The sequence below is a fragment of the Electrona antarctica genome, assembly GCF_951216825.1.
Source record: "Electrona antarctica genome assembly, chromosome: 18".
Classification (NCBI taxonomy): Eukaryota; Metazoa; Chordata; class Actinopteri; order Myctophiformes; family Myctophidae; genus Electrona; species Electrona antarctica.
This window is the reverse complement of record NC_136799.1, coordinates 9,115,578-9,136,823: the sequence shown is the minus strand read 5'-3', so window position 1 is coordinate 9,136,823 and position 21,246 is coordinate 9,115,578. Positions and strand designations below refer to the sequence as shown.

General features: G+C 46.5%; 1 protein-coding gene across 1 annotated transcript in view; it reads left to right on the top strand.

Annotated features, from left to right (window-relative positions):
* The window catches only part of togaram1 (TOG array regulator of axonemal microtubules 1), a 43,399-nt gene extending 22,968 nt beyond the window's left edge, over positions 1 to 20,431 (top strand). Inside the window, exons 10-22 of the mRNA XM_079527916.1 lie at positions 2,244 to 2,419; positions 2,969 to 3,152; positions 4,948 to 5,166; positions 6,066 to 6,189; positions 6,766 to 6,871; positions 7,806 to 8,041; positions 9,213 to 9,371; positions 9,744 to 9,870; positions 10,810 to 10,913; positions 11,647 to 11,830; positions 13,764 to 13,983; positions 16,011 to 16,097; positions 19,091 to 20,431. Coding sequence (XP_079384042.1) covers positions 2,244 to 2,419; positions 2,969 to 3,152; positions 4,948 to 5,166; positions 6,066 to 6,189; positions 6,766 to 6,871; positions 7,806 to 8,041; positions 9,213 to 9,371; positions 9,744 to 9,870; positions 10,810 to 10,913; positions 11,647 to 11,830; positions 13,764 to 13,983; positions 16,011 to 16,097; positions 19,091 to 19,395 — 2,231 coding nt within the window. The 3' untranslated portion in view covers positions 19,396 to 20,431. The remainder of the gene's footprint in view (positions 1 to 2,243; positions 2,420 to 2,968; positions 3,153 to 4,947; positions 5,167 to 6,065; positions 6,190 to 6,765; positions 6,872 to 7,805; positions 8,042 to 9,212; positions 9,372 to 9,743; positions 9,871 to 10,809; positions 10,914 to 11,646; positions 11,831 to 13,763; positions 13,984 to 16,010; positions 16,098 to 19,090) is intronic.
* The last annotated feature ends 815 nt before the right edge of the window (positions 20,432 to 21,246 follow it).

Here is a 21,246-nt window from a genome sequence, read left to right as displayed (position 1 = left end):
TACTCAGCGTCTGGGTCATAGCTGCGTTTGAAACGCAGACAGACTGCTATGTGTTCTGGGTCATAGCTGCGTTTGAACGCAGACAGACTGCTATGTGTTCTGGGTCATAGCTGCGTTTGAAAGCAGACAGACTGCTGTGTTCTGTTCTGGGTCATAGCTGCGTTTGAAAGCAGACAGACTGCTGTGTTCTGTTCTGGGTCATAGCTGCGTTTGAAAGCAGACAGACTGCTGTGTTCTGTTCTGGGTCATAGCTGCGTTTGAAAGCAGACAGACTGCTGTGTTCTGTTCTGGGTCATAGCTGCGTTTGAAAGCAGACAGACTGCTGTGTTCTGTTCTGGGTCATAGCTGCGTTTGAAAGCAGACAGACTGCTATGTGTTCTGGGTCATAGCTGCGTTTGAAAGCAGACAGACTGCTATGTGTTCTGGGTCATAGCTGCGTTTGAAACGCAGACAGACTGCTGTGTTCTGTTCTGGGTCATAGCTGCGTTTGAAACGCAGACAGACTGCTATGTGTTCTGGGTCATAGCTGCGTTTGAAAGCAGACAGACTGCTGTGTGTTCTGGGTCATAGCTGCGTTTGAAAGCAGACAGACTGCTGTGTTCTGTTCTGGGTCATAGCTGCGTTTGAACGCAGACAGACTGCTGTGTTCTGTTCTGGGTCATAGCTGCGTTTGAAAGCAGACAGACTGCTGTGTTCTGTTCTGGGTCATAGCTGCATCTGCATTTTTTTTGTCCCATCTAGATTGGAATCGGATAGTTTTTTTATCAAGTCTGTCTGAGCAACAAAAACACATTTGGAAAATTCTGATTTGAACCACATTCCTTGGTTGCATTTCTGATTTATCTCAGTCTACTCTGGACTCTCACACATTGAAGTCTGATTCATACTTTTGTCGTACAAAGATTTCCATTGCTGAAAATAGTGAATTGTGGTAAGCGACACCACTGTACGACAGATCATGTCAAGCATTACTCACGCCTGCTGTTCGTCGTTACATGGTTACAACCATGTCTGAATGCACATATCAGATCTGATCACTTGCAAATACAACCGTCAGTACTAAAAGAACAGATTTGAGAAACCAATCATAATTGCCTGAGGCAGCGGTGGCCGAACGGTTTGCGGAGCGGTCTTGATACCGGAATGTCGCCAGTTCGAATCCCCGGACCGGCACGTTAAAATTACCACCGCTGAAGTGCCCTTGAGCAAGGCATTGAACCCATACCATGAAATGTTCTATGAGCAGGGTGTGGCTGTAAACAAGCATCTCGAGCTTAGTCCACTTCCCTGGGTAAACAAAGAACTTTGCTTTGCTTTGCCTGCCCTGCAGTCAGACCAAAGCCTTGCAGTCAGACCAAAGCCTTGCAGTCAGACCAAAGCCCTGCAGTCAGACCAAAGCCTTGCAGTCAGACCAAAGCCTTGCAGTCAGACCAAAGCCCTGCAGTCAGACCAAAGCCTTGCAGTCAGACCAAAGCCTTGCAGTCAGACCAAAGCCTTGCAGTCAGACCAAAGCCCTGCAGTCAGACCAAAGCCCTGCAGTCAGACCAAAGCCCTGCAGTCAGACCAAAGCCCTGCAGTCAGACCAAAGCCCTGGAGTCAGACCAAAGCCCTGCAGTCAGACCAAAGCCAAAGGCTGCCCTGCAGTCAGACCAAAGCCCTGCAGTCAGACCAAAGCCCTGCAGTCAGACCAAAGCCCTGCAGTCAGACCAAAGCCCTGGAGTCAGACCAAAGCCCTGCAGTCAGACCAAAGCCAAAGGCTGCCCTGCAGTCAGACCAAAGCCCTGCAGTCAGACCAAAGCCCTGCAGTCAGACCAAAGCCCTGCAGTCAGACCAAAGCCTTGCAGTCAGACCAAAGCCCTGCAGTCAGACCAAAGCCCTGCAGTCAGACCAAAGGCTGCCCTGCAGTCAGACCAAAGCCAAAGGCTGCCCTGCAGTCAGACCAAAGCCCTGCAGTCAGACCAAAGGCTGCCCTGCAGTCAGACCAAAGCCAAAGGCTGCCCTGCAGTCAGACCAAAGCCAAAGGCTGCCCTGCAGTCAGACCAAAGCCAAAGGCCATTTCTGGTTCTAAGAACCATTTCTGATGGGCTTTGCTTTCCAACAGTACTCTGGAACATGTGCAAACAACACACACACTTCTCATATTAGATCTTGCGTAGCTTTGATCATCAATTAGTGGCATGAATATATCACATCTGTCTAGCTGTCTGCATCACCTCACCTGTCCTGTCCTGTCCTTTCCCCAGGCGTGTTTGGCTCGGCCGTGTTCTCCAGTCGTCAGGGAGTTGCAGAGATGTTTGAGCAGCAGGCTGACGGCGGGGCCAAGTCCCCCAGCAGTCCCTTGAGGGCCGTCTACGGTCATGCCATGAGCGGCTGCCACCACGAAGCCGACGCCAACAGCCCAGCGCCGCACGAGGCTAAGGTACAGTATGTCACTCTGCTGTGCAGGCGGTGGTACGCTGTGTGGACAACACATGAATATCTCAAACATTTTCATGACAAGGACACACAAAGTGACAATTATATGTATTCGGACCCCCATTTTGAAAGGATGTTTGTGCCAGGGACACCCATAAGAGAAGATTGGTCAATAATTTTCAAACATTTGTGAAAAGAAGCAGCTTGGACTACTCATGCATAGAAGGAAACATGAGGTCAGGCCGCTGCCCTCCCCAGGTTGGCAGAGGAAGTGTAGCGCCCTGGGTGAAAGAATGGGTTGCAAAATCGTGGGATAAAATGTAAAAAAAAAACTGTACAAGCTTATAACATGCTGCATTGTGACACATTGTGAACTTGTAGAACAGCCATTTTCGAACACCCCGCCAAGAAGACCTGGGGATCCCTGGCTTTCCCCCTCTTTGAGAACCAGAGAAACAATAGAATTATTGTGTTTTTATCGGTAGAATTTTAAAGTTTCTGCCAAGTGGAGGAAAACAAAAAAAACTCTCCCTGGTGTGTTTTCTGTGTGCAGGAGAGGGTCAGGGTTGCCAGGTGTGGTCGCGATAGCACACGGCCTCAGCGACTGGATTGGTCGGAGGTGCTTCAGGTGGAACACGCGCGAGAGAGACAAACGGACGTCCAGACAGACAGACGACGCGTCAAACAGATGCTGTCCGAATGGCCCGCAGATGACATCACGCCACCTGACAGCAGAGGTGAGAAAGATTTGCTTTTGGCCTATCCAGATCGGAAATGGATTATTATTATTTTTATCAAGTCAAAACAGTCTGTTTGGTAAATAATAAAGATGTGTCTAAGTCTGGACAATCGGACACTGAAACATGAATTATTCATCCGATGGTGTCGCTTGCTGAAAATAGCAAAGGTCAAGCTCAATGTGTCGCGTAGTGAGTTTGTATATCAGCTATAAGCTCACTGAAATGTTTTGAAAATTCATCCCAAAAATAGGGATGCCCAGGGTTAATGTGGTTAACCCATTAATATAAGACCTGAGGTTGATTCTATGAATCATCTCTGTCGGATGGAAAAACTGTTACTTTTCAGGATACAAAAAAAAAATAAAACTCAAAAACGCATTTCGCGCTGCATTTAGAACTTAAAATACGGAGATGAAAGATTTCTGCCCCACAGCAGCGATACATATAGCAACAGAGAGAGAAGGATGAGGCTGGCAGGGCACTGCGTCAGGCACCCAGAACTATAACTACATATAGCAACAGAGAGAGAAGGGTGAGGCTGGCTGGGCACTGCGTCAGGCACCCAGAACTACATATAGCAACAGAGAGAGAAGGGTGAGGCTGGCAGGGCACTGCGTCAGGCACCCAGAACTACATATAGCAACAGAGAGAGAAGGGTGAGGCTGGCTGGGCACTGCGTCAGGCACCCAGAACTACATATAGCAACAGAGAGAGAAGGATGAGGCTGGCAGGGCACTGCGTCAGGCACCCAGAACTACATATAGCAACAGAGAGAGAAGGATGAGGCTGGCAGGGCACTGCGTCAGGCACCCAGAACTTGAGGCAAGTAAATTGACCCTATGGGAGCCAACCCAGGGAACAGCCAGGAGGGGAAAGAAGCGTACCACCTATGTCAGGGTTCCCCAATTAATTTTCCTCGAGGGCCATATTTTGACTAGGGTACCAGGCTGGGGGCCGAGTCCGCACGCGTGAGGTCGAGGTCTTGCCCTGAAAATTCATTTTCAGGGCAGGACCACATTTGAAAAGGATGCCCAGTTTGACATGCATAGGCTACTGACCCCCATTTTTTTTCTTTTTTAAATTCTTCCGCGGGCCGCAAGGGGGCGCTCCGCGGGCCGCAAATGGCCCGCGGGCCGCCTATTGGGGAACCCTGACCTATGTAGACATGCTGCGGCCCGACAGCTTGGCTGACAACACTGAAGAGCTCAAGAACCTGATGTTGGATAGGAAATTGTGGAGGGCAGCGATCCAGGAATCCCGAGTTGGTGTTGGCTAGACCTCACTCTCGCAGCAACTAACTAACTAACTAATATAGCAACAACTAAAATGACAGAGGGGTTCCCAGCTTGAAATGTATAACAAACAACCTATAGGTGTAAGTAACAGGTCTAATGGTTTACGTCAGGGGTTCTCAACGTTTTTGGCCGGGGACCCCCGGAAATGCTTTGGCAATGTCTCGGGACCCCGCCCCGCCCCCTCCCTACCCCCAATATAAATTGACTGCTACAATAACCTTAAACCATTTTGGGCGGGAACCCCTTTTGGTGTTTTAAGCATTGATATAATTTAGCTATTGAAAAATAGCAGATCTACAAGCTCATAGCGCGCCACCGAGTGGCGCGCTACGAGCTTGTAGGTCTGCTATTTTTGAAAAATCGTGAAAATATATATATTTTTTTGAAAATAATTTGGGGACCCCCTAAAATAATTTGGCGACCCCCCAAGGGGTCGCGACCCACGGGTTGAGAACCCCTGGTTTACGTGACTCGTGTTGTTTTTCCCTGTGTCGTAGATCTGCAACTGAACGGCAGTACGATGACCTCCACCAAGGTGGAATCTCCACCCGATGAGTCCCCCGCCAGCCCCCCGGTACCCCAGAGCTCTGGCAGGAGCTCCAGCCAGCGCCACCAGCCCAGTCCCCCTACAGTGCCTCCCAACGCCAAGACCCTGCCCCGCGCCCGCAGGTCCCCCCACCTCAGTGGAACACGGCCCTCCCTCTCTCACAGCTCAGGTCAGCGCCAGTGTTGATCTCATCTATACTATGACGGCGATAAATGTTCGTCGACTACCTTTTTTTTCACTGATAAACTAAATAAAAGCTACACTACGATGACTAAAAACCATGACTAAATAAATATACTGACAATTTTGTCAACAAATAAAAAATAGACAGACAAGTAATTTTATGTTTGGCTCAGCTCGGGTGTTGCGCTCTGAAAATAGCCGATCTACAAATTCCCAAGCAGTGTGTGCTTGTAGAAATGTATAGGGCTGAAGTTAGCTTGTAGATCGGCTATTTTCAGCATGCAATACACATGGATAAACCGGTCCCTTAACCACATGGGGTGGCAGTGGCTCAGGGGTAGAGTGACCGGATGGGAACCACAAGGTTCCCAGTTCGAACCTCCTTGAGCAAGACTCTGAACCCCTAATTGCTCCCGATGTGCAGGTTGGTGCCTTGCATGGTTTCCCCCGGCATCGGTGTATGAATGTGTGTGTGAATGGGTGAATGTAAATGCACAATCTCTGTAAAGCACATTGGATAAAGGCACTATATAAATGCACCATATACCATATTAACCACATGAACCCTAGCATCACTAGTCTGGGCCTACCATAGAGCTAGGTGGGACTCCATTCAATGAAGTCATTCTATGTAGAGTTTTAAGTGGCTGACAAGGCCGCGGTTCATTAATTGGCCCATCAAACCTGGCAGAGCATGGCTGAACAACATGCTCTCAGAACAACTAATGGGCCACTGCGCTCTCCTTTTGACAGGCTACTATTAAAATGCCTCCGCCCACGCCATGCACTGCTTGCTTTCAGGAGATGTAACGTGAAACTGTGTGTGTGTGCATGCGTGTGTCTGTGCGTGCGTGCATGTCTGTGTGTGTGTGCGCGGCCGTGCAGACGAGCTGTCCCCAGGTACTCCCAGCCAGACGAGAGATGTGACAGAATCTTCGGAGCTAAGGCCCTTCACTGATCCTGAGCTGGCTCTGACGCAGAGCTTCAAACTCCTCAGCTCAGAAGACTGGTGAGCACGATCACACACCACACACCACGCACGCACGCACGCACGCACGCACGCACGCACGCACGCACGCACGCACGACGCACACGAAGAGTGGATTTTAAAGAACGTATTTTAAGCACACATCTATATACAGTGATTAACTTGGAGGTGGTCTCTCTAGTCTCCCATTGGCCCTGGTGTCTGGTAGGACACCTACTGGTGAACAAGCAGTACTGCTGCCTTAAGCTCATAAGACCAATATCTCCCCTGGCCAAACTCGTAGATCTAATCGTGAAAGCGTATGCAAATCTTTGAATATATATATTTTAAAGCAAACATTTGTAACTCAAAGCTTTGGCGGCCAGATAAATCTACTACTTGCACGTACTCTCCTACGGGCTGGGACGGCACCGGTCAGCGGGGAGTGTTGGGCATAAAAGGTTTGATCACCACTGATTTGAGCACCAAAAGGATTTGGAAGACATTTTGTAGAATCGGCTAATCAGGTCTAACTGGGTTAAAATGGAAAATGAATGAACCTGCATTATGAACATGGGACCAGTGATGTCTGTTGTGTTGTTGATGTTGTGAATGCAGGGAGGATAAGATTCGAGGTCTGAACGTCCTGCGCAGCCTGACACAGAACCATTCAGACACCGTGCTCAACAAGCTCCACGATGTGTGTCTGATTCTCATTCAAGAGGTACACAGACTACACACACACACACACACACACACACACACGCACGCACACAAGGGCTTTAAGCAACTAGTCGACTAGTAAATCCACTACTAGTCGACTTGTTGGTACTAGTTGACTAGTTGATAAGAAAACATTTTTAAAAAAATCTGTTTTTGTAGGCCTCAAGATCAGCTAGAGCTAGATTATAGTTATACTCAGTTTTGAAATGTACAACTATTATTAAAAAAAACATACATAATAGGTAGGCCTAGTTAAACAACTAGTCGACTAGTAAACTAGTCAACTAGTAAAAATCACTAGAAGTGAAAGCCCTACGCACACACGCACGTTCAACATATGTGTGTTTTGTTTCAATTACCTCATTGACATGATATTTCCGTTTATTTCTCTAGTGATATTAGCAATAGCATTGACAGTATATTATCGACTCAGCCAGTCTCACTGCATCAGTCTTATTCAGCCTTGGGTTTCATTCAGACTGTACGACGTGTGGGAACGTCAACTAATCCAACCGACTGATTGCGACGACGTGTGTACACATCCTAGCGCTTTTTCATTGATATCAAACGGAGAAAATATATTGCGCACACACAGTCTATGACACACACACACACACACACACACACACACACACACACACACACACACACACACACACACACACACACACACACACACACACACACACACACACACACACACACACACACACACACACACACACACACACACACACACACACACACAAATCAATGAAACGAAAGTAAGCAGCAAATGAAAATAATAATAACACTCATCTTTGACTTTCTCTAACAACAACCTCCTATAACATAAGCCTGGGTTTAAAAAAACAAAAAACAAAGTTGTCCTAAAGACAACCTGAAAACAAACATTTTAAAAACCCACCTGCTGCATCCTTGCTGTCTGTGTCCAGATCAAGAACCTGCGTTCGGGCGTGTCCCGGGTGGCGGTGGTGACGCTGGGCGACCTGTACCTCCACCTGCAGAGGAACATGGACCAGGAGCTGGAGGCCACGGCCAGGGCCCTGCTGCAGAAGGCCGGGGAGACGAACGCCTTCATCCGCCAGCACACGGACGCCGCGCTGGAGTGCATGGTGCAGCACTGCACCCCCATCCGCGGCATCTACGCCCTGATGGCAGGAGGACTCGGGTCAGGACTCCCTTCAATTCAATTTCACTTAACACAATCTGTGCCAATGTCGAGAATCTCGTCATTCATCTATTAGACGTCGCACATGCTTCCGCAGTGCGACGTCATTGAAATGATTCTGCTCCGTCCACATACATTATAAGTGCGATCTTTAGCAGCGTTTTTCTCGGAATTGAGGCTCAGATTGAGGTGATGGGAGGCGATTAAAAACATATCACCGCCACCTTGCGGTTATGATATTAGCGCTTCTGACAAAGAGTAGTAACTAGCGGCCGCCCTGGAAATAACTAATAATGATTATTACTTCCGGTTCACAGGGGCGAATCATTGGGCCCTAAGAATCGGGCTTAAAATGTCCCGTTCATTCTGTTGTCAAAGGGGAACCACAGTGCCGGAGTCAATGGTGGCATCAAAAGATGCCACCATTGACTCTTCCCATTTAATTAAAAACAATCTCTCTCTTCATCCTCAAGTTAATTCAATTTCAATTCCAAGGAGCTTTATTGGCATGAGAAAACATGCTTAAGTTCAACATTGCCAAAGCAAGTGTCAAAAAGTAGTAAAACCAGTTTAAGAAAATGGGGCAAATATATACAGTACAGTCATGTACAAATGTAAATATATACAGTACAGTCATGTACAAATGTAAATGCTCTATGTAGTCAAGTCAAGTCACCTTTATTTATATAGCACATTTTAAAAACAACAGAAGTTGACCCAAAGTGCTTTCCATATAAAAAAATTACATCATACAATACAAAATTAACATAAACGTTTAGCAATACTTCAAATAAGAAAAAATACAATATAACAACATCTTAAGGAACATGAAACAACAAATGGCCTACTGATAACAATTACAAAGAGGTTTAAAACGATCACAGAAACTAGGAGCTGAAGGCAATGGAGAAAAGGTGAGTTTTTAGGGATGATTTGAAGCTTTCGATGGTTGGGCTGGATTTGATATGCAATGGGAGGCTATTCCAGAGTTTGGGGGCAATTACCGAAAAGGCCCTATGTAGGGCTAGAACGCATTTTGTGGTTTACCTATGATCCTAGATTATTATTTCTATGTATTTCCTGGTGTTGTCCTGGCTTTACTGTAAATCACTCTGGATTTTGTGGATTATGAGCCTCTGCTAAATGCCTAAATTATAAATTGTGTGTGTAGAAATCTGAATGCGGGGGTCCGGAAGTGCACGGCTCAACATCTGGCCACCCTGGTAGAGAAGGTTGGCGCTGCCCGCCTCCTCTCTGGAGGGAAAGATCTCACAGACAGAATCGTGCCCGCCGTGGCCAGGCTGGCACAGGACTCCTCACCGGAAGCAAGGTACGGTTGTAGTCACTGATCTGGTTTGTGTTGCTTTAAAACTATTATTATTCCCAAGTATTATTCCCAATTTTGGACAGTAATCTGATTTGATAATTATAAAACATTTATATGAATACTTAGTACACTGATCTTACCTGGATTCAGAGTGTATAGCGACACGCTTTGATCTCGCCACAAAGCGGTTGTCTACGGGCTATAGTTCCAAACATTGCTCCTATGGCTGGAACTATCCCATTGAGATAGAATGAGCATGTCCGCATTCCATTGTTACAATGGGAGTCAACGCTAGTGTCGCCACTCTCTTACTATATTACTCTGCCTGGATTAAGGCAATAATCTTTTTTAAACATACATTTTATTTCTCCTAAGGTACTTTGGTCGGCGGATGCTCTTGTTCCTCTCGTCACACCGAGACTTCGATAAGATCCTGGAGAAAAACGTCCCCGCTAAGGACCTGCCGACTGTCCGAGACATCGTTCTTACTCTCAAGACAAAGGTTTGTTGGTTGTGGGTTCGTTCTGCTTTGTCGGGCCGTCTATGCCAGGGGTTCTCAACGTTTTTGTCCGGGGACCCCCGAAAATGCTTTGGCAACGTCTCGGGATCCCCGCCCCGCCCCCTCCCGACCCCCAATATAAATTGACTGCTACAATAACCTTAAACCATTTTGGGCGGGAACCTCTTTTGGTGTTTTAAGCGTTGTTATAATTTAGCTATTGAAAAATAGCAGATCTACAAGCTCATAGCTTGTAGGTCTACGAGCTTGTAGGACTGCTATTTTTGAAAAATCGTGAAAAAATAATTTTTTTTGAAAATAATTTGGGGACCCCCTAAAATATTTTGGCGACCCCCCGAGGGGTCGCGACCCACGGGTTGAGAACCCCTGGTCTATGCGAACACAAATCACTCAACAGCCCTGCGTTATGCGTACCACCTGTTTTGAATTTGCACATAATACAGGTGGCAGCAGGAGGTTGCTTTACTAAAAACCAGCGCTTCCAAACTCCCAATACTTTACCTGCAAGGAATTTCTTGACAGGAAGTAGCTCATAACAAGTCTACAGTGGATTTTCATGAAACAAACACTTATAGAAAGAGGATAATTCAAGCTTTTTGCACAGCTGCAATGTTGGTAAGTTTGACATTGTTTAATACAATCAGATAGGACTTTTCTGTTTGGATGAATGGGCTGTCAATGGGAAGTTGCACCTAGTTAGCAGTTAGCACCTTGTTGCACCTAGTTAGCACCTTGTTGCACCTAGTTAGCACCTTGCTGGCAAGACGGCAGCGGTCTGAATATCGTCAGTAGGACTAACGACTATAAAGACATAGAAACATGTGTGTTTCAGGGTCTTCACGTAAGAAACATGTGTGTTTCAGGGTCTTCACGTAGAAACATGTGTGTTTCAAGGTCTTCACATAGAAACGTGTGTTTCAGGGTCTTGGTGAAATGCCCCAGGATGCCCCAACCAGTGGGAGGCGCTCTCTCCCAGGCAGTGGTACAGTCAGGGCCTCGTCCCTCACCAGAGAGCCAGTCAACAGGTGGGTGGCAACATCTGCACATCCAGGGTCCCAGGGGGGGTCCCCATGTGATTGTTTTTTTTTTGGGGGGGGTGGGTCCCCAGATGACAGTGAAAATACAATTTAAGGACTTTTAAGACCTTTTTAATGCCTAAAAAAAGAAATACGACCAAACTATACTATGAAAACGGGTCAAATATTGGCCTAAAAAGGTGAAAATAGCTGGGCGTTGTGAGCTTGTAGAATAGATTGTCTATTTTCACAATAGTTATATGTGGAACCTCTGTGTTAGGATTTAGAAGACATTCTTTTGAATCGGCCTCAGGTCTTAATGGGTTAAAAACGAATTAAAAGTTTTTTTTCTAAAGAATTTCTTTTTCCATAAATTCCATTTATATATATTTTTTTAGTTTGCTTGTAGATAGATAGTCTATTTTCACTAGTTTGGGTCACCGGGGAAGACATAACATTTCTCTTTTGGGTCTCAAGCTAAAACATTTGGGAACCGCACTGCTTTTACAATACGTCCTCCATAATTAAAACTCATCCATCGCCACTAGGGGGCGCCAAAAGGCCCTGACCGCCACCATATATCTTTTATTTTATTTTATATATTTTTATTTTTTTCAAAAAAAAGTCTTTTTACCATGTTATAAAACACGAAAAACACGTCCTTGGCGCTCCAGGACATCATGAAAAAGAAATTAAATAAGTCCTTGGCGATGGATGAGTTAACGTTTGAGCCGTCCTGCAGGGAGTCCGGTCGGCAGTACAGCTGCAGAGCCGTGCATCACAACATCTCGGACAAGACGGAGTACATCAAGCAGATCTCCGGTCTGCTGGCTTCCAAGGACTTCCGGGAGCGAATGAAAGGCATCGACCAGCTGGTGGCGGACTGCCAGCACAACGCCAACATGGTCATCAACAGCATATTCCCGGTGAGTAACTCCATGAAACAACGTTTCACCTCTCTGTCTTACTGCTTAATCCATTGAGACCTGGAACGCATCCATGTCACGTTAGCGTTTAACCACATTAACCATTAACCCATTTTGGGGCGGGAACCCCTTTTGGTGTTTTAAACATTGTTATAATTTAGCTATTGAAAAATAGCAGATCTACAAGCTCATAGCGCGCCACCGAGTGGCGCGCTATGAACTTGTAGGTCTGCTATTTTTGAAAAATCGTTAAAATGTGCCTTTTTCTTTCCGAAAATTGTCATGATTTAGAAAACTTTTTTTTTTTAAATTTCGACGTCAGGCCTGAATGGGTTAACCCATTTAGATCTGAGGACGATTCTACAAATGCCTTCTAAATTATGACAGTTTCCTGAAAAACCCATGTTTCTATATCAGGCGTCACTATATCAGTGACGCCCAAAAATGTATGTAATTGGCCGCCGACCCCCATCTGAAAATATGTTGTTCCAGGGACCCTCCAGAAACAAAGATTTGAGTTAAAAACGTTCGCTCTGAAAGAATATATATTCAAAGATTTGCGCCACATTTTCACGATTTTCCAAAAATAGCAGATCTACAAGCTAGCTATGATCTAAAGCATAACATAATGCTTAAAACACCAAAAGGGGTACCTGCCCAGAATGGGTTAAGAACAGGCTACCCGATTAGAGCAATCCTTTTCAACCAGTGATGCGGGGACCACCCGTGGTCCTTGAGGGGGTTCCAGGTGGTCCCCAGCTAAGTGATGGGAGAGTTCGTAACCAAATGGACCCTTATAGATCTTTAACTCTTGAGAGCGTGAGATTATTGTTAAGCATCTAATTTACAAGATGTCTACACAATCATAGAATTGTTATTTTGATCAACTCTCCATTTAGGCTGGGGACCACCTGGAACCATCTCAAGGACCACTGGTTGAGAACCCCTGGCCTATGGGGTTTTCAAGAGAAAAAATTAATCTGTGACCCAGGGGGATAGCGCCCTCTAGCGGCAGTGATGTCAGACATGATGGCAAGCCAATAGAATAGTTACTGAACTAACCCAATGTTCTATCATATTATGCGTCCTCTGGTAGGAAGACCAGTTCAGGTTTCGCAGCTACTAAATCCCTGTGTCATTAAAACTTTTAATGTGGTTAATTAACCCATTTAGACCTGAGGTCGATTCTACACGTCTTCTAAATCATTAAAAAATACTGTTTCTATATCAGTGGTTCTCAAACTATTTCATGTCAAGGAGCCCCAGAATGATATGGATTTGGCCGCGGACCCCCCATCTCAAAATATGTTGTTCCAGGGACCTCCCAGAAGCAAACATTTGAGTCAAAAACGTTCGCTCTGAAAGAATATATATTCAAAGATTTGTGCCTGCATTTTCACGATTGTTCAAAAAAATAGCAGATCTACAAAGCTCGTAGCGCGGCACTCTGTGCCATGCTATGAGCTTGTAGATCTGCTATTTTTCCAATAGCTAAATTATAACAATCCTTAAAACACGTCCCGAATGGGTTAACACATTGAGAGCCCACGCTTAACTGCCCAAAATCACTTTCACCTAGAAAATCCATTCACATTTTTTATAATTCAGCTGACTGTGGAGACACATGCTGGAACTTTTTACTTTGAAATGTTTTATAGTTTCTGAGTTATTTAATTTAAACGCCAAATGCATTCTCAATGGCGAAAAAAACAAACTTTGGCACCACGTGTAAAAAAAAAAAAAAAAAAAAAGTGTTTTGATTTTTCTGATTTTTTTTTTTTTCAAAGACGTCCACAGACGTCTTGGGCTATGCACGTTGCGCAATACCCAGGACGTCCACAGACGTCTTGGGCACAAGATGTGTTAAAAAGAGGAGACTGCACCTGCTTACCTGTGTTTATGTGCTCTCTCTCTCCCTCTGTGCTCCGTCAAGGTGTTCGATGCCTTCAAAGCCAGACTGCTGGAGTCCAACAGTAAGGTCAACCTGCACGCCCTCAAGTCCCTGCAGAAGATCATCGTCCTGATGAAAGACAACCTGTCGCCCGTGGTCAACATTCTGGTGCCGGCCATCGTGGACAATCACCTCAACTCCAAGAGCATCGCCATCTGCGCCGCGGCCAACGGGGCGCTCGACGCACTTCTCCTCCATCTCGGTATGCGAGCTCACATATACAGTACAGAAACCCCCCTATCCCGCATGTTTCAACTTTTTATGTTTTTATTTTTGTTCATACATTTATGCCCCATTATGTCATTGGTTTTTCAACCCTTTGCACATCAAGGTCCATTATTTATTCGCCATTTGAGCCACAGACAGACCACCATTTTGATGAGATTTAGCCTCTCCAAAACAATTCCATGCTGTATTGATGGTACTGAAGGTACCATAGGAGAGGTTGCAGGCAAACGTTGATCAAAATAACAATTCTTCTACATTTTCTAACTGTGCAGACTTCTTGAAAATTAACTAATGCAGAGGCTTAACAATAATTTAACTTATCTTTAACTCTTGAGAGAGTAAAATTAAACCAAATGGACCCTTAAATTTAATTTTACACTCAAGAGTTAAAGATCTACAAAAGGTCCATTTGGTTACCAACTCTCCTCCATTTATCTGGGGACCACCTGGAACCCTAGCCGCAATTTGCAACTCTAGATTTTTTTATAATGGGATGATTCTAGGGTTGCAATACCCTCCATTGACTCCCCACTCATCATTTTGCGTTTGCGATCTGCTTGTCTTAAACGACGTTAAACTCACCAACATTGCAGCTGTAGTCCAAGCTTGAATTATTCTCTTTCAATCTGCAAAGCTTGTTTTTCATAAAAATCCCCCGTAGACATGTTATGAGCTACTTTCTGTCAAGAAGAAGAAATGTTGGAGTTTGGAAGCGCGCTGCTGCCTCCTGCATTATGTGCAAATGCGAATCAGATGCATGCAGGGACGTTCAGTGACTTACGACGAGCGCTTCCAAACTCCAGCACTTAGAAAAATAATCACTTGCACAGAATTTCTTGACAGAAAGTAGCTCATAACATGTCTACGGGGGATTTTTATGAAAAACAAGCTTTGCAGATTGAAAGAGAATAATTCAAGCTTGGACTACAGCTGCAATGTTGGTGAGTTTAACGTCGTTTAAGACAAGCAGATCGCAAACGCAAAATGATGAGTGGGGAGTCAATGGAGGGTATTGCAACTCTAGATTCATCCCATTATAAAAAAATCTAGAGTTGCAAATTGCGGCTACTGGAACCCCCTCAAGGTGGTTGATAGCTCCTTTCGGAACCCTACGTTAAAGTTTCTGACATTTTGATGACTTTATGTAGGGTTCCTTATCACCGGATTCAAGCGACATGGGATGCAATCTGATTTCCCCTGACTTACCCCTGTGCTGCGGTGTGGGTGTCACGCTGACATATTCCAAAAGAAGCATATGCACGCTATAGGATACAACGAACCCTCTCACCCCCCCCCCCGAACGGCACAGAAGCCGTTAAGTATTTTTAATGTTTGTACGACCGTTTGGCAGCTCTGAAATTCTCTCTTCGGTCCCTCCTTGTTGACATCTCGGTTGGCTAGCTGCGCCTACGAGGCGCGTAGGGAGGCGCAGCTAGCCAACCGATATGCTGGAGGCGGTACAATGGGATGTCAACAAGAGAGAATTTCAGAGCTGCCAAAACGGTCGTACAAACATTAAAAATACTTAACGGCTTCTGAGCCGTTCGCGGGGGGGGTCAGAAGGTTCGTTGTCTCCTATAGCGTTCATATGCTTCTTTTTGAATATGTCAGCGTGACACCCACACCGCAGCACAGAGGTAAAACAGGGAAAGTCAGATTGAATCCCATGTCGCTTGAAGCCGGTGAGACCGGACCCTACGCGGTAGGTCCAAAGGAGCTCAACCCTGGGGGTCCGGAGACGGGCTAGGTGGTTGAAAACCACTGCCCTGCGTCATCGTACAAGAGTGCCGCTCAAAAGCAGTGAAAATAGCAGATCTACAAGCTCACAACGCGTTGCGATGCAACACGTTGTGAGCTTGTAGATCTGCTATTTCTACTACTTTAATATACCGGTTTTGGACATACAAGGTTTCCACCCCGACAGCAACGATGTACTTATCACCAGGTGGAAAGTGAGCTCTGTGATGATGACGATGGTCTTCCATTGTGTTTCCACTCCAGATAACATCCTGCTGCTGCAGCCGTTCTGCACCAAGTCCCAGTTCCTCAGTGGCAAGGCTAAGGTGGACCTGGTTCACAAGGTGGCAGGTAATGAATCACAAAATGACCCGTCCCCTCGACATTTCCACTGTGGAAACTATTGACGGTTCCATGGGAGCGCACCGCTATCTCATATCAAATGTATTCAAGCATTGTCGTGTCTGTCCCTGTTCTCACGAGAGTCTTACAGAGAATGATACCACCATGATCTTATGTAGATAATTAGATGCTCCTCACACCTTCTGTGTGTTCACAGGTGTGAGACAATCACACTCCCCTGTAGGAGTGTCTACTCTCAATGATTGTCTGTGACCTGTTTGACAGAGTCTCTCTTTTCCCGGTGTTTCATCCACTATAAAACCAAGACAAAAGGTCAAAAGGTCGACTACCTTTTTTCACTGAAACTAAGCTATGAATATGATGGCTAATTATATCGACAATTTCGTCAACAAATAAAAAAAATTGCCGAAAATGTTAGGGAGGGACTCGTGGAGAAGAAATCCGGTATAGAACTAAAAGACGAACGAGTGTTGAAAATAGCAGATATGCAAGCTGTAAAACCAGGCATTACGGCGACATCAAGGCCTGCCAACATACATTTAGGAAGACAAAATCAACTGTAGATTTAGTTGACAATATTTGGTCGACAAAAAATAGACCAAAACCAAAACTATGACTAAACTAAATTGAAACCTGCTGTCAAATCAATCAACACTGGTTTGGCATAATGTTGTGACTCTGCCTTCTCCCTCTCTCTCCCCGTCCATAATGTTGTGACTCTGCCTTCTCCCTCTCTCTCCCCGTCCATAATGTTGTGACTCTGCCTTCTCCCTCTCCCCCCGTCCATAATGTTGTGACTCTGCCTTCTCCCTCTCTCCCCGTCCATAATGTTGTGACTCTGCCTTCTCCCTCTCTCCCCCCGTCCATAATGTTGTGACTCTGCCTTCTCCCTCTCTCTCCCCGTCCATAATGTTGTGACTCTGCCTTCTCCCTCTCTCCCCCCGTCCATAATGTTGTGACTCTGCCTTCTCCCTCTCTCCCCGTCCATAATGTTGTGACTCTGCCTTCTCCCTCTCTCTCCCCGTCCATAATGTTGTGACTCTGCCTTCTCCCTCTCTCCCTCTCGTCCATAATGTTGTGACTCTGCCTTCTCCCTCTCTCTCCCCGTCCATAATGTTGTGACTCTGCCTTCTCCCTCTCTCTCCCCGTCCATAATGTTGTGACTCTGCCTTCTCCCTCTCTCCCCGTCCATAATGTTGTGACTCTGCCTTCTCCCTCTCTCTCCCCGTCCATAATGTTGTGACTCTGCCTTCTCCCTCTCTCCCTCGTGTCCATAATGTTGTGACTCTGCCTTCTCCCTCTCTCTCCCCGTCCATAATGTTGTGACTCTGCCTTCTCCCTCTCTCTCCCCGTCCATAATGTTGTGACTCTGCCTTCTCCCTCTCCCTCTCGTCCATAATGTTGTGACTCTGCCTTCTCCCTCTCGTCCATAATGTTGTGACTCTGCCTTCTCCCTCTCTCTCCCCGTCCATAATGTTGTGACTCTGCCTTCTCCCTCTCGTCCATAATGTTGTGACTCTGCCTTCTCCCTCTCTCTCCCCGTCCATAATGTTGTGACTCTGCCTTCTCCCTCTCTCTCCCCGTCCATAATGTTGTGACTCTTCCTTCTCCCTCTCTCTCCCCGTCCATAATGTTGTGACTCTGCCTTTTCCCTCTCTCTCCCCGTCCATAATGTTGTGACTCTGCCTTCTCCCTCTCCCTCTCGTCCATAATGTTGTGACTCTGCCTTCTCCCTCTCGTCCATAATGTTGTGACTCTGCCTTCTCCCTCTCTCTCCCCGTCCATAATGTTGTGACTCTGCCTTCTCCCTCTCGTCCATAATGTTGTGACTCTGCCTTCTCCCTCTCTCTCCCCGTCCATAATGTTGTGACTCTGCCTTCTCCCTCTCTCTCCCCGTCCATAATGTTGTGACTCTTCCTTCTCCCTCTCTCTCCCCGTCCATAATGTTGTGACTCTGCCTTTTCCCTCTCTCTCCCCGTCCATAATGTTGTGACTCTGCCTTCTCCCTCTCTCTCCCCGTCCATAATGTTGTGACTCTTCCTTCTCCCTCTCTCTCCCCGTCCATAATGTTGTGACTCTGCCTTCTCCCTCTCTCCCCCGTCCATAATGTTGTGACTCTGCCTTCTCCCTCTCTCCCCCGTCCATAATGTTGTGACTCTGCCTTCTCCCTCTCCCTCTCGTCCATAATGTTGTGACTCTGCCTTCTCCCTCTCGTCCATAATGTTGTGACTCTGCCTTCTCCCTCTCTCTCCCCGTCCATAATGTTGTGACTCTGCCTTCTCCCTCTCGTCCATAATGTTGTGACTCTGCCTTCTCCCTCTCTCTCCCCGTCCATAATGTTGTGACTCTGCCTTCTCCCTCTCTCTCCCCGTCCATAATGTTGTGACTCTTCCTTCTCCCTCTCTCTCTCCCCGTCCATAATGTTGTGACTCTGCCTTTTCCCTCTCTCTCCCCGTCCATAATGTTGTGACTCTGCCTTCTCCCTCTCCCTCTCGTCCATAATGTTGTGACTCTGCCTTCTCCCTCTCGTCCATAATGTTGTGACTCTGCCTTCTCCCTCTCTCTCCCCGTCCATAATGTTGTGACTCTGCCTTCTCCCTCTCGTCCATAATGTTGTGACTCTGCCTTCTCCCTCTCTCTCCCCGTCCATAATGTTGTGACTCTGCCTTCTCCCTCTCTCTCCCCGTCCATAATGTTGTGACTCTGCCTTCTCCCTCTCTCCCCCCGTCCATAATGTTGTGACTCTGCCTTCTCCCTCTCTCTCCCCGTCCATAATGTTGTGACTCTTCCTTCTCCCTCTCTCTCCCCGTCCATAATGTTGTGACTCTGCCTTTTCCCTCTCTCTCCCCGTCCATAATGTTGTGACTCTGCCTTCTCCCTCTCTCTCCCCGTCCATAATGTTGTGACTCTTCCTTCTCCCTCTCTCTCCCCGTCCATAATGTTGTGACTCTGCCTTCTCCCTCTCTCTCCCTCTCGTCCAGATCTGGTGACGGAGCTCTATCCTCGCAAGCCCCAGATGGTGGTGCAGAAAGTGCTGCCCCTGCTGTGGCACCTCCTGGGCACCTCGGGCCACAGCGGCACCGTGCACGGGCGTGCCGGCAGCGTGCGCGGGGCCACGGCCGACCTGTGCCACGCCCTCCACGCCCAGATGGGGCCCGGCCTGGCCGAGTGTGGCGCTCTGCAACCCGCCAACGTCCAGAAGGCTCTCAACGACGTCCTGAGAGCCGGCAGCGCTGCTAAGCAGCAGCACCAGGCGGAGAGGAGCGCCGACGCCGAGCTTACTTGAAGACGTGGATGATGGAGAGAGACGTTCTGTATTTCTAAACAGTGCCTGCACTTTTGTATATCGTTAAGAGAGAGAACTCGACTCCGGGGCAAGCCCCTCGGTGGCTCGACCTGGCAAGCTTGCATACCACCATAAATAAGGCTGTTCTTCCCACAGCTGGCCCGGGTTCGAGTCCAATCTGAAGCTCTCTTCTGCCGGAGCGTACCGAACCGAAACCTACCTATGTTCCCAGTTGTCCCACTAGGGTCCTATCATGTTCCAAGTTCAATATTCTGTTAACACACATTAACCATCCTATTGTGTTGCTGCCAGTCTATCTTAATGGGCATATCATTGTCAAGTACAACGGTATGTGAAATGACCCATTTCCAGTGGTTTTGAAAGTGTGATCAAAGGATCCACGCAGTGTTCCCCTCGAGAGGGTTCCAAATGGACGCTAACAGGTCTGTAACTCTTTGAAATTAAAAAAAATGTTTGAGAGACACTGACCTATTCGCTCCACCACGGCTTGCCAACTTGGGACAATGCACTTGTTGACTCGTTGGCGGGTCGTCCGGGCGCTCCCTACAAGCGCCAAGGCCTTTTATTTGATGTCAGCGTGCTTGCCCTGCCTCGTTGACAAAATCATGTAAAATCACTGCGATGTGGGGCATGGTTTGACCGTGGGAATGTGGGACACTTTTTTAAGTTCCCACGTAGGACCCGGGAACGTGGAAACATACTGTAGGCATACCCCCCTTTTCTGCATGTAATCCCTCGACTTATCTCCTTCCTGCCTTTCCTGCCTCTCGCTTTCTGTCTCTTTCTAAACAACACACACATATCTGATCTTCTAAAGAATCATGAACTCTTAACTCTCCTCTGGTACTCACAGGAAGACAATTGACTCACACAGACACTCAACCACCTGCTCTCTTTGCACTTTGAAAAGGTACAGTAGCTCGTTACCGTGAGAGGCGTCAGGTGTTTTACAATGGACGTATCGCCTGTGATTGTCGTTGCTGTCGTTTTTTGTTTTGTGTGTAAGAATCAAAAACGTCACGTACTGTACTGTAGTCGACAAATCAAGACACCATTGCGGAATGTAACATTGAAGTGCACAAAAAGGAATCGGAATTGCAGGGCCTGAAAAAAAGATGTATATATTTTTGCCGTTTAATTCAAATATATTTCTGAGATGTGGCGTACCGACCCTACACGGTCGTTTTGAAGATTCGTGAATTTTGTCTCAGTGACTGAGGATATTACTTTTGTACAGCTCAAATGTAACAATTTTAATTGCACAGTATTACCCCGATCTGTAATCGTATGCTGTATGATAACTAGAGTATATAAATTATCTATTGTGTCAACGTTATGCTTTTGAGGTTCTATTGTCTGAAATATGTCAATGGTGTGCTTAATCGGCACCGTCCTTTTTCTGCATGACCAAATTGTACTGATGGGGGGTGTGGGGGGGATAAAAAATGACGTTTATATTTTTAAGGAGATATCTATGTACACCGATGCCTAAATCAATGTTGGAGAAATAATAATGCTTGGTGGATATAACAGAAAAACTATTTAGCTTTACACACTAATGCAGCGGTTCCCAAACTGGGGGTTGGGGACCCCCAATATTTGCACATTAAGCTAATGCTTAATGTGCAACATTGTGTTCTCACTCAACAGTGAAACAAACCAACATACAGTATAAGCATACACAGGGTATAGGTGTCTGTCAAATATTACGTAAGAAAGAAGCAAACGGGATAACAGACGATCTACAAGAGTCACAACGCCTCAGCTATTTTCACGATATTTAAGTGCTTATCAGGGTGGGGGGGGGGGGTCCCCAGTTCAAATATGTGG